The following is a 13,889-nucleotide window of genomic DNA, read 5'->3' as shown; positions in this document are numbered from 1 at the left end:
CAGTAGTTGTGGCTCACAGGCCTAGCTGCTCCGCGGCATGTGGGATCTTCCCAGACCAGGGCTCGAACCCGTGTCCCCTGCATTGGCAGGCAGATTCTCAACCACTGCGCCACCAGGGAAGTCCTCTTTATTTCATTTTTAATATCTTTCTTATTTTCTGAATTTGTTTTCAATCAAGAAGAACTCATTTTTTGGACTTCCCTGGTGGTGCAGTGGTTGGGAGTTCACCTGTCAATGCAGGAGACATGGGTTCAAGCCCTGGTCTGGGAAGATCACGGAGTGGCTAAGCCCATGCACCACAACTACTGAGCCCACGTGCCACAACTACTGAAGCCCGCACGCCTAGAGCCCGTGCACCACCATGAAGAGTAGCCCCCGCTCGCCGCAACTAGAGAAAACCCGCTCGCAGCAACAAAGATCCGATGCAGCCCAAAATAAAAAAATATATAAATAAATAAATAAATAACTTTATAAAACAAAAAAAAGAACAGTTCTTTAGTTTGTTCTTCACAAAAGTATCTAAAAAATCCTTTCCTCTTCAGACTCTCTGAGCACTGATAATTTGAAACACCCCCTAATGTGTTACCTCGAGTTGCTTTAGTTTAGCGTGAACGTCACACTCGGAAAAATGCTCAATGTTGGTGAGCTGCAAATCCATCTCTGTCAGCCACACCAGGATGCTGTCCCGTGCAGTCTCAAACTCCTCCCGCTGGCCAATGAAATGCTGGATGCGAAAAGAAAAGAATAAAAGTGAAAAAGCCCACAAACACGTGCTGCGATGGAACCGTCGATTCCAGCGTTCTCCTGGAAAGTCGTTTTCTCAACGAGCAACCAGAGCCCTGCAATTTTTTACCATATAAATTCATGCTGGATACCTCAATCTCTTGCCATCCCAGCCTTACAAAGTCACTGAGACTATGTCCTAAGACTGTGTACAAACGGCCCAATCCTGTCCTCCGGGCCTCTAGGCTACAGAGGCGGCGTAGTATAGACCTTGAGTCTGCGCAAGATGGAGGTGACGCGCTTCTGCAGGTTGTCCCATCTCTGGTTGCCTTCGTGGATCATATGTTTCAGGCTGCAGGCCGAGTCGGTGCGGTTCTCTCTGGCCAGGCGGCGGTACTGCTTGTTGATCAGTTCCAGCTGGGTCAGGGTCTCATGGACCTGTCGCTGGAAACCCTAAGACCACAAAGAGGCACATCAGACAGGGAGATCAGCGGAGGGCTCTCAGCAAGGGTGTCTGGGTTTCATATTGCGATGGCAGGCAGAACAGGAAGTCAACTCTTCCCCCCAGATGGGAAAAGACAATTTCTAAACAGCATATACTTCCACTTGTTAAAGTAAAGTAATGTTATCGGTGTGGCTTAGGGAAAGGGAGTTGATCAAACAAAAATATGAAAGAAAATGGTAAACAGTAATAAATATATGTATATACACAAATACATATACAATATAAATATATAATATATGCACATACATAGAGAACGTACACACATACATATGATATATACATATATATAGAACACACACATATACATATAACATGTACACATATATGTATATAATATATACATTAGAACATACACATACACATATATAATATAGCTTTTAAAATAAACAGCCTGAAAAAACTTTCCCATAAAGCAAACTGATTACATAAATACGTATGTATGCTGAAATGTGAGTTTAAAATGTTCAAAATTTCTGATGTCCATACTGAGAAAAGACATCATAGAACTGCCTCTTTAATTTGTAAAATATGTTATTTCCTAAGAAATCCAGAAATTGCCTCAATTCTGGTGTCCATTAAAAAAAAATAAAACTACCTTTTGCAGAAGGTCTTCTAAATGCAAGCTATTATTAACTTTTAAGAAAAACAGCTTAGTAAAAAAAGTGTGGAACATGCTCTATTTCTTTTTTGTTGCCCCCCTGAATGACTCATTTTTCATAAAACGTTTTAGAGCTGATGTGACACCTTACATAGTAGTAGCTATTTACTTCTGAGATTACCCCATGCACAGCTTAGTTTCCACAGGTAAAATACTCTCTCTTCTATTTCTCTGTAATGTAGCATAACCCTAGCATAAGAATCATTTGGCCAAAATAAAATGAAGCTTTTTTATTTCAAACTTATGTGTATGATTTATGACTGATTTTCATCCTGGTATTGGACAGAAAATTGTATAACTGATTGGACTGTACTCATCTAAATCCCCAAGTTTTGCTTCCTTTGGCTTGTCACACTATTTACATGCCACCACACTTCTGCCTCTGAAATGGCTTTCCTTCTGAGAGTTGCTTTAAGAGCCTTTATCCGAGTAAATCCAACCTTGTATTCTACAAACTTTAAATTATTTCCCCAGAAAAGGAAGTGGTAAGGAAAGTTCAGCTTTTGCCATTACTGGAAGTCACAGAATATGTTTTCTCACTGGCGTGAAGGCAGGCACCATGGTTGGGTACCCCAGCACACCCAGATCTGTCCCCAATATTTGTGCAATTGTACAATTGAACAGGCAAAGACCGCCCTCAAACAAAATTTTGTTTTTGTAATTTATTTCTGTCTCTTAAGAAAATTAACTACAAAGATAAATAATAAAATCATTCATTATAAGTAGCTATATATATATATATATATATATATATATATATATATATATATATATATAACTATATAGCATTATAAGCTTAACTACATGGCTAACCTTTGCCATAAAATCTGAGGGTCTAAAATAGCATCAACAAGGATCTTACTTAATCTGATTTGTAGTATAAGCCAATTATAGAAGGTTTAACCTTTAGGAAGCTGAGTGTAATAAGATGCAGTACAAGAATATTTCCACTAGCATTGGTTCACAGCGGGATGATCTGAAATCTACTGCAGAATTGATTGTGGCTTTTTACTAGAACTTTTCTAAGGGAAAACCTTTTAGATAGGATTTTTTTTTCCTGGAATTTAGTGGTATAGTTACATATAAGTGCATATTCAGACATCAGAATATTCTTATTTATTTCACATAGTACTTGAACACTTTTATAGATTCATGACTTGTCCATCTATGACTCGTAGATTTTAAACTCCACAAGAACAAAAACTAAACTTCATGTTTACTATAACAGGCCTCAAAAAATGCCTGGTTAATTGGCGTCACAAGGTAAAAATGAATCCAGCTGAATTTGGTTGGATTTTTTTAGTCTTAGTTTAAAATGTCTCAGGGAGCTTGGGGTAGACTTAGCAACCAAGAATGATTTTTGTAAGATTCATGCATCAGAACTGCTCTCTGTCAGTGTATCTGAGAACACAACTGCCGATCAGTGGGCACTGATGGGAAAAGAAAGTTCAAATTAAAACATGGTCAGCTTAAGGCTACGTCAGGTCCTCTGTGAAAATGAGAGGCTGAGAAGTTGGGATTTCATCCTATCACAGTGACAGAGCAAGCCTCGAGACTGCCCCAAATGGCAAGGAACTAGAATCTGTTACTGAATGATTCCTTTGTTTATGAATACGATTATACTGCTGTTATTTTTGTCTCTATAAAATTGAAAAATCTTGGTGACTCAAGAATGGCACTGCTCTTCATTTATAATTAGAGATGGTTTATGATTTAAAATACTTGATCAATTCTGGAGCCAATTCTATTTTATCAATGATTAAAAAATACATACATATCTATGCTCCAGTTAGGTTAAAAAAAAAAAATCAAGAAAATACATTGAAAGACAGATAGATGTTTTTGTTTTTGTTTTTGTTTTTTAAACATCTTTATTGGAGTATAATTGCTTTACAATGGTGTGTTAGTTTCTGCTTTATAACAAAGTGAATCAGTTATACATATACATATATCCCCATATCTCTTCCCTCTTGTGTCTCCCTCCCTCCCACCCTCCCTATCCCACCCCTCTAGGTGGTCAAAAAGCACCGAGCTGATCTCCCTGTGCTCTGCGGCTGCTTCCCACTAGCTATCGATTTTACATTTGGTAGTGTATATATGTCCATGCCACTCTCTCACCCTGTCACATCTTACCCTTCCCCCTCCCCATATCCTCAAGTCCATTCTCTAGGAGGTCTGTGTCTTTGTTCCTGTCTTGCCCCTAGGTTCTTCATGACCATTTATTTTTTTTTTTTGGTATGGAAAACCATCATATCTGAATCTTAGAAGGCTGACTGTAAAAAATTATGAAATCAAAAGAATGCCAAGATCTTTTGGGGGGAATCATGATTCGTGTTTTCTAACAGAATTGAATAATTCTATAATGTAATGAAGAGCATTACTACTTTATTTGTAATTCTTGACAATCTTAAAGTAAAAACTTCCTTTCTCTTCTTCTTTGCCTACTTATGAAGTAATAATAAAGATGGCCAGAAAGTCATCACCTAGCTGTTTGAACAAATAATATGTGGGTGAACAGATTGTTTAGGTCTTGGGGCACCAACTACCAGCTGGCTACTCTCGTAGCAAAACAAAGATGAAATATTTGAAAGTGAAAATCACCTCAAATTTCTTTAGTTCGTCCTTGGCAACTGTATAGAGCACCCCAGAAGAGCTGGGGAAGGCAGCTACCCTTTCCGAGCATTTCAGCCAATCTTCAAAACGAGAAAAGTCATCCAGAAACTTCTGCCACAATCGCCACGTCTCTTCAATTCTGAGACAGAAATGAAAAAACAGAATCTGATTGCTTGAGACCGTTTGTGCTCCAGAACCCTGTCTGATACCTGCAACAGGACTAAGAGGGCCCAAAACAAGCAGCCGGGTGCCAAACAATAACCGTTCCTTGAGCCAAATTTGCCCAGACTGAAAAAGAAACAACTGTTTGAGCTAAGATGAAACAGCTGTGCGTGTGTGTGTGTGTGTGTGTGTGTGTTTAAACACACGTCCTGCAGCTCTGGATTTGGAATTAGTCAAACTGAGTAAGACAAGCACGTGGTGTGAACTGTTCTGGGTATATGCGCAAGGCCGTGCCTGCAGTGCACACTCATACCAAGCTTCCGCTGAACTAACACTAAGGTTAGTGTTAAAACCCATTTAAGTTCAATGTCAAATTTACCCTTATCAAAATCGACCGATGACAGCAAGATAAACATTATCCTTTCAAGAGTTCCCCAGAGAGCACAAAGATTATGTGCCTTAAGTCACCGTGATAATTTTCTAACATATCAGTATTTTTTTTACCACCTTGAATTTCAAAGGGCTTAAAGATAAGTCCTTTGTTTTATTATTTCCTTTTTCATGAAAGAATGTTAGTTTTCCAGAGCACCAATTCTGTAACATTATATTTGTTCAGCAAGGGAGTATTTTAATTTCTCTGAATTATATTTAAACTGTTAGGTCAGGTGTAACTTGGTTTGTTATATTTATATATGACCTTTATACGTACTTATTTTCCTAACTAAATGTAGATGATGGCAACTTTGGGAAACCAAGGCTATTTTTGGACATTGCAACCAAAAGCAAATAGTGAACCGTAGACACTCTGGGTAAAGTTTTTGTTTTTTTGGTCCTTCCTCTTTCGCAACTGTTTGCACAGCCCGGCTTACTTTAGCCTTCTTTCCATGGACACAGCACAGATATTTCTCCATCGCCGGTCCAGGTTGCGCGTAGCCTGCTGGATGGAACCGCACTCGGCATCTGTGGCACAGGCATCACAGTCATGCAGGAGAACCTCGCACAGGTTGAGGACAGAGGCCACACCCGTGCTGTGTTTCTCTATATCTCTCTGAAGCTCCTGCAGGGAAGGAGACACGCTTCATTCAAACGCTTGCGTACAGATGGGAGAAACTGCAGCAGTATTCACTGACTCAGAAATGGTTAGGCAAAACCTTGACAAATATTTCATTTCCTTGAATGCATGAAGTTTCTTCAAATTCCTTTATAAAATACCACAACCTCAAAAGTATGACAAAATGCATCTAGAAATATTTTAGCTATGTGAGCAAAGCCAAAATATCAACTGAACAAATGAAAGAGACTACATCAACTGTATTGAGTAAAATGAGCTTCTTTAGTGATTGAAAAATGAATCTTGCCCCAGTCTCTACTTCACAGATATATCCCTTCCATTCCAATCCATAGATCAATCAGTCAAAGGAATACATGTGCTCCTGTTAAGAGCTGGCACTCAAAAACTGGGATTTGATCTCCAAAGATCTGCAAACTGTTTTAAACAGTTAATGCCCCCATCATTAAAAGGTACCATGGTTTAAGGCACCTAGGTTTTCTGTCATGTATGGCATCATTATCATCAGCAGCTTCCTCAGTGAGCAAATTTAAATGTAGGACAGAAATAGGAAGATATGAAATATGATAATGAAGTTCAATTTTTGTAATATTTTTATTTTATATTTTTAGACCAGCAGTTCCTGTGATAACTTCCATATAACTGAGAGGTTATGCAAGAGATTTGAAACGACAGTTTAGTGAAATAGAAATATTTTACAGAATTTATTTTCTTGTGTCTATGGAGTTTATGAAATCTCCAAAATTAATCAAAGGCACTGTTATTGCATTCAACAATAAGCTAGAGTTTGTATAGAAGACATTGGAACATGGTGTTAAGGAGAAAAACAGGAAGAAGAATATACATACAAGAATATAAATCCCAGCTACCTGAGTAAGTTGAGGAATTATCAAGAGAAAAGCTAGGCAAATTCGAGAACTATATAAAAGAAAAGGAAAATACATTGAGGACCTTGATGAATAGGGCAAGCAAAACATGGCACCAACAGGCCTCCTTTTTAATAATGGAATACTTTGAGTAAATTGAGTTAAAAGCTCAACAGAAAAAATAATACACATTTTGCATTTACATTCTATGCAGTTAATATGAAGACTTCACATGGTAGAACTCTGGGCAAATTCAATGCCTTGTTTATCATTCATCTGTTGATGAATACTTAGGTTGTTTACATGTATTCACTTGTAAATAATGCTGCAATGAACATGGTGGTGGAGATATCTTCTTCAAGATAGTGATTTCATTTCCCTCAGATACATACAAAAGTGGACTTGCTGGAACATATGGTAGTTCTATTTTTAGTTTTTTGAAGAACGTCCATACTCTTTTCCATAGTGGCTGCACCAACTTACATTCCCACCAACAGTGTACAAGGGTTCCACTTTCTCCAAATCCCTGTCAGTACTTTTTATCTCTTGTCTTTTGATAATAGCCATTTTAACAGGTGTGAGGTGATATATCATTGTGGTTTTTATTTGCATTTCCATGATGATTAGTGATGTTGAGCATCTTTTCATGTACCTGTTGGCAATTTGACTATCTTCTTTGTAAAAATGTCTATTCAGGTCGTTTGCCCATTTTTAAATTGGATAATTTATTTTTTACTATTCATTTGTAGGAATTCTTTGTGTATTTTAGATATTAACCCCTTATCAGATATGTGGTTTGCAAATATTTTCTCTCATTCCTAGGTTGCCTTTGCATTTGGTTGATCATTACTTTTGCTGTGCAGAAGCTTTATAGTTTGATTTAGTCCCACCTATTCCTTTTTGTTTTTGTTGGTTGTGCTTTCAAAAATCACTGCCAAGACCAATGTCAAGAAGCCTTTTCCCTATGTTTTGCTCTAGGTTTCAGGTCTTAAATTTAAGTCTTTAATTCATTTCAAGTTAATTTTTCTAAGCTGTGTAAAATAGAGGTCTAGTTTAACTCTTTTGCATGTGAATATCCAGTTTTTCCAACACAATTTTTTGAAAAAACTATCTTTTCCCCATTGAGTATTCTTATTAGTCAAATATTAGTTGACTGTGTATGTGTGGGTTTATTTCTGGGCTCTCTATTCTGTTCCACTGGTCTATGTGTCTGTTTTTATGCCAGTACTATATTGTTTTGATTACTATAGTTTTGAAATACAATTTGAAAGCATAAAGTATGACGCCTCCAGCTTTGTTCTTCTTTCTCAGGACTGCTTTGGCTATTAGGGGTCTTTTTTGGTTCCATATGACTTTTAAGATTGTTTTCTATTTCTATAAAAAGTGCCATTGGAATCTTGACAGGGATTGCATTGAATCTATACATTGCTTTGGTTGTATGCACATTTTAACAATATTAATTCTTCCAATATATGGAATATCTTTCCATTTATTTGTGTTTTATTCAATGTCTTTCATCAATGTCTTATAGTGTCAGAGTACAGATTTTTCACCTCCTTGGTTGAATTTATTCCTAAGTGTTTTACTGTTTTTAATGTTATTGTAAATAGGATTGTTTTCTTTGTTTATTTTCCAGACGCTTCATTGTTAGTGTATGGAAACACAGTGATGTTTGTATGTTGAATTTGTATGCTACAACCTTCCTGAATTTATTAGTTATAAAAGTCTTCTGTTGGAGTCTTTAGGATTTTTCTATATATAAGACCATGTCACCTGCAAACAGAGACAATTTTTACATCTTCCTTTCTGAGCTGGATGTCTTTTATTTCTTTTTCTTGTCTGAGTTCTCTGGCTAGGCCTTCTAGTGCCATGTTGAATAGAATTGGTGAGAGTGGGTACCCTTGTCTTGTTTCTGATCTTAGAGGAAAAGCTTTCAACCTTTCACCACTGAGTATGATGTTAGCTGCGGGTGTGTCATACATGTCCTTTATTATGTTGGGGTCCATTCCTTCTGCACCCAATTTGTTGAGAGTTATTATCATTTGAATTTTGTCAAATGCTTTCTCTGCATCTATTGTGATGATCGTATGATTTTTATCTTTCATTTTAGTAATGTAGTACATTTACTGATTTGCATATGTTGAATCATTCTTGCATTCCAGAACGAATCCAACTTAATCACAGTGTATAATCCTTTTAATGTGCTGCTGAATTTGGTTTGCCAGTACTTTGTTGAGAATTTTTGCATCGATATTCATCAGGCATATTGGTTGATAGTTTTCTTTTCCTATGGTGTCCTTATCTGGCTTCAGTATCAGGGTAATGCTGGCCTCATAAAATGAGTTTGAGAATGTTCTTTTCCCTTCAATTTGTTGGAAGAGTGAGATGAATTGGCTGTAAATGTTTGGTAGAGTTCACCTATGAAACCATCTGGTCTTGGACTTCTCTTTGTTGGGAGGTTTTTAATTATTGATTCCACCTCCTTTCATTATTGATCTGCTCAGATTTTCTATTTCTTCATGATTCAATATTGGTAGGTTGTATGCTTCTAGGAATTATCCACTTCTCCTAGGTTGTGCAAATTGTTGGCTTATAATTGTTCAGAGTAGTCTCTTATGGTCCTTGGTATTTCTTGTAATGTGCCCATTTTCATTTATAATTTTTATTTATTTTGGTCCTCTCTCTTTTTAAATTGATTACTCTAGCTAAAAGTTTGTCAATTTTGTTTATAATTTCAAAGAACCAACTCAGTTTCGTTCATCTTTTCTGTCGTTTTCCTATTCTGTATTTCATTATTTCTGCTCTACTCTTTATGATTTCCTTCCTTTTGCCAACTTTGGGCTTAGTTTTTTCATTTTTTTTCTAGTTCCTTGAGGTATAAAGTTAGGTTGTTTATCTGAGATCCTTATTTTTTCTTAATGGAAGCATTTATCACTATAAACTTTTCTCCTAGAACTGCTTTTCTGCATCCCATAAGTTTTGGTAGGTTGGGTTCCTTTTTTTGTTTATCTCCAGATATTTTTTTATTTCTCTTTTGATTTCTTCTTGGATCCACTGGTTGTTCAGGAGTGTGTTGTTTAATTTCCATGTATTTGTTAATTTTCCAGCTTTCTTCCTGTTATTGATTTCTAGTCTCACATCATTGTGGTTGGAAAAGATACTTGATGTAATGTCCATTTTCTTGAATTTATTAAGACTAGTTTTGTGATCTAACATATAACCTCTCCTGGAAAACGTTCCATGCTCTGAGGTTGGGGTGGGCCTGGGGGTGCTGCTGGCTGGGCCCTACAGTCACCTCTGACTGGGTGAGGTCACAGGCTACGTCCCCTGGCAGGGCAGTGCCACTGGTTGGACCCTGTGATTGGGCAGGGCTACAAGCTGGTCTCTGCAACTGGCCTTTTTTAAAAGATTTATTTATTTATTATTTATTTAATTTCTTTTTGGCTGCATAGGGTCTTAGCTGCGGCACGCGGGATCTTTCATTGTGGTGTGTCAGCTTCTCTCTAGTTGTGATGCACAGGATCCAGGGCACGTGGGCTCTGTAGTTTGTGGCACGTGGGCTCTCTAGCTGAGGTGCGCAAGCTCAGTAGCTGTGGAGCGCGGGCTTAGTTGCCCCGCGGCATGTGGGATCTTAGTTCCCCGACCAGGGATCGAACCCGCGTCCCCTGCATTGTAAGGCGGATGCTTTACCACTGGACCACCAAGGAAGTCTCATTGCAATTGCTCTTGATGGGGTCTCAGGCTGTGCTCCCAGACCAGAGGGTGCTGCTGGCTGGACTCTGTGTTCAGGTGAGGCCTCCGGCTGTGCTCTGTGATCATGCAGGGCTGCAGGCTGTGCCCTGGAGTTGGGCAGGGCCACAGTCTAGGCTTTGCCATCAGCTAGGCCGCTGGCTGTGCTCCCCTGTTGGGCAAGATTACTGGCCAGGCTCTCTGGTTAGGAGAGCCTGCCAGCTGAATCCCACAGTGAGTGGGCCTAGAGACTGTGCTCCATGGTCTAGCTAGGTTGTTGTCTAAGCTTTCTTCTCGGGTGGGGGCGCAGGCTATGCTTGGTAATTGGACGGGGCCACTGGCTGGGCTTCCTGACCAGGCAAGGTTGCAGGCTGTGTTCAGCAATCAGACAAGGCCCTTGGTCGGACTCCACCACTGAGTACGGTTGTAGTCTGGGCTCCATGGCTGGGTGTGGTTGTAGGTTGGGCTCTGAGGATGGCTACGGTCACTGTTCAGGCTCCTTGGTTATGCAAGGCCAGAGGCTATGTTCAACAGTTGGTAGGGCTTCTGGCTTGGCTCCCTGCCCAAGCAGGGCTGTTGGATGGGCTCCTTGGCTGCCTGGATTCTCTGGCCAGGCTTCCTGGTGGGGGTGGGGGGTACGGAGACTGTGCTCAGCTGTTGGGTGGGGTTGGGAATCTGCCTCCCTGCCCAGGCCGGGGGGTAGAAAGAGCTCCAAGGCCTGTAATGCCAGTTGTCTGGGGACCCAAATCAAGCAGAGCTGCTAACTGAGTTTGCAGGCTAGACGGGGCCACTGGCTGGTCTCTGCTGATGAGCAGAGATGCTGGCTGGCATCTCTGCTTGGGTGCAGCTGCAAGCAGGAATGCAGTCCACCAAGATCTGAGTGCAGGTGTTGTAAGCCCCACGCCCCTTCTCCATCTCTATCTGATCTCCCATGACTGAGCCTCATAGATTTCCTTAGTGATCCCCATGAAGAGAGACCCAAGCGGGCCTCCTGGGAAGCGTCATACAATACTGGGGGAGCTGGGTGTTCACTTTGGCCTCTCTCTTTTTTTTTATTTTCGGCCGTGCTCCACGGCTTGCAGGATCTTAGTTCCCTGACTAGGGATTGAACTCGGGTCCCTGACAGTGAGAGCATGGAGCCCTAACCACTGGACTGCCAGGGAATTCCCCACCTTGGCCTCTCTTTTCCAACTGGAGAAACCACAGGCTGGGGCACTCTTGGTGCGGTGCTGTGCCAGCCTGGGGCAGGTGATGTGGGCAGAGTGCAGCCACTCCTCTCACCTTCTAACGTGGTCCTTCCCGGTCTCTGTTGTCCAGGGGCTGCTGCAGCCTCACCCTGGGTTCTGGGATCTTCACAATGGTGTCCTGTCTATGGATAGTTGCTTGTTGGTCTTCTTGTGATGGGGACTTAAGTCAGGAACGGCTTATGCCGTCCTGACTTAAGGTGACTTAACGTCACCGTCTTGGTGACATCACTCCTCCATATACTTTTGAATCCCTCTCAGAGGGGAGACTCATAAGGGGAAACCACTGTGGGAACCAGCGCTGGTGTGTGAAACCCAGAACTCTAATTGACGGACTGTTGGAGGCTCAGTGTGGACACCTCTGACCGACCCAGTCATGGGGGCCCCCCAGTTTGGTGAGATTTACCTCCAGGACCTTGACCAGTTTAACACAGTAAACACTGGAGAAAAGTCCCCTCGTACTTCTGCTCAAAAGTTTTTGTTCAGATCAATATATAAAATAAGGCTTGAGGGGGGGCGGTCTTATAATTATATAAGTACCCAAATACAGATCACAATTTTAGTCTCAGCTTTAACTTCCATTGGTGATGGTCTCAAATTGTCACATAGTGTCACTGGATTCATTCTTTTTCATTTATAACACAGAGAAATCTGACAAAACGTTCTCTGAAGCCATCTCAAGTCTATATATATTTCTGCCCAATTAAATCTATAAGAATTAAGTACATTGTCAAGAGAGACATACAGAAACTCCACATAGGGAAACAGAAGACAATGTATTTCTTACCAATTTAATCTGTCCATTTAAATATTTGTCAGAAGTATTCCCTTTTGGAGACAGATTACTATTTATCTGTCTTTTAAAACATGGATCCCCAAATGCTACAATTTTTACAAAATCATGGTCAAACAATTTCCATAAAGGAAACTAGTAAATATGATATGATTAAAAACTACTACTAAGCTTCCAATGAAGTAGTACCCTTTTCATTTCACTCCTGATTCTTCTCCAGAAACAACCATTTCCATCTATTGTAGCTCTGTCTTCTGGTTTTTACTTCTGTTTTTCTAAGTAACATGTTTATATTGCTATTTCTTGATTTTTAAATGTTAGACATTATCAGTGCTTCTACAGCAGAGAAGGAATAAACTACATGACTCATGGGGCTCCAATGACTATTTTAGCACCTCTTATAGCTAGAGCAATAATCACTTCTCTGCATGATTATGGTGTTTTTAATACTTTTCACATTTAAGCAACAAAATATGCTATGGTTATATTTCTTCTTTTACATAACTTTTTGTTTTTCTAAAATCAATAGTTTTCTCTCTCTCTCTCTCCCTCGCTCTCTTTTTCTCTTTAAAATATGACCCAGCAATCCCACTACTGGGCATATACCCAGAGAAAACCATGATTCAAAAAGACACATGCACCCTAATGTTCACTGCAACACTATTTACAACAGCCAGGACATGGAAGCAACCTAAATGTCCATCAATAGAGGAATGGATAAAGAAGATGTGGTACATATATACAATGGAATATTACTCAGCCATAAAAAAGAATGAAATTGGGTCATTTGTAGAGACATGGATGGACCTAGAGACGGTCATACAGAGTGAAGTAAGTCAGAAGAGAAAAACAAATATCATATATTAATGCATATATGTGGAATCTGAAAATATGGGTATGGATGATCTTATTTACAAAGCAGAAATAGAGATACAGATGTAGAGAACAAAAACATACGGATACCAGGGTGGAAAAGGGGGGGTGTGGGATGAATTGGGAGATTGGGATTGACATATATACACTATTGATACTATGTATAAAATAGATAACTAATGAGAATATACTGTATAGCTCAGGGAACTCTACTCTATGCTCTGTGGTGACCTAAATGAGAAGGATATCCAAAAAGGAGGGGATAGATATATACGTATAGCTGATTCACTCTGCTGTACAGTATAAACTAACCGAATATTGTAAAGCAACTATACTCCAATAAAAAAAAAAATTATATTGCTAACTGCTATTCTTTCTCTTATGGTGCTAATAAAGCTCCTTCCAGTATGGTTAAGCCCATCAGGTCATCTGGTTCAACTGTTTTCTTTCTTGGAGATGTTCCTCTTAGAGCGCCCAGACTCCCTACTCCTGTCTGGACAGGCTCTTCCTAGGTTGCAGTACCACTGTCATTTGGGACTTTCCTTTACCATCATCCTGGGGACTTCCTTCTCCTGGGTTGAATATTATTTTTCCTCTCATTTCAGTATATGGAGCATATCTTTCATTAGCTTCTTGTGAATGTGTGCATAGAAG

The 13,889-nt window shown here is 39.7% G+C and overlaps 1 protein-coding gene across 3 annotated transcripts in view; it reads right to left on the bottom strand.

The window, feature by feature from the left end:
• Positions 1-13,889, bottom strand: part of SYNE1 (spectrin repeat containing nuclear envelope protein 1) — a 448,877-nt gene that overhangs the window by 27,092 nt on the left and 407,896 nt on the right. For all 3 annotated transcript variants that reach the window (XM_061207647.1, XM_061207645.1, XM_061207646.1), the window contains 4 exons: positions 5,531-5,718; positions 4,488-4,638; positions 994-1,176; positions 587-724 (listed from right to left, as the gene is read on the bottom strand). In XM_061207647.1, the coding sequence (XP_061063630.1) occupies positions 587-724; positions 994-1,176; positions 4,488-4,638; positions 5,531-5,718 (660 nt within the window). The remainder of the gene's footprint in view (positions 1-586; positions 725-993; positions 1,177-4,487; positions 4,639-5,530; positions 5,719-13,889) is intronic.

This window comes from Eubalaena glacialis, chromosome 12 (genome assembly GCF_028564815.1).
Source record: "Eubalaena glacialis isolate mEubGla1 chromosome 12, mEubGla1.1.hap2.+ XY, whole genome shotgun sequence".
Classification (NCBI taxonomy): Eukaryota; Metazoa; Chordata; class Mammalia; order Artiodactyla; family Balaenidae; genus Eubalaena; species Eubalaena glacialis.
Note: the sequence above shows the minus strand (reverse complement) of the source record. Positions and strands in the feature narration are given on the sequence as shown.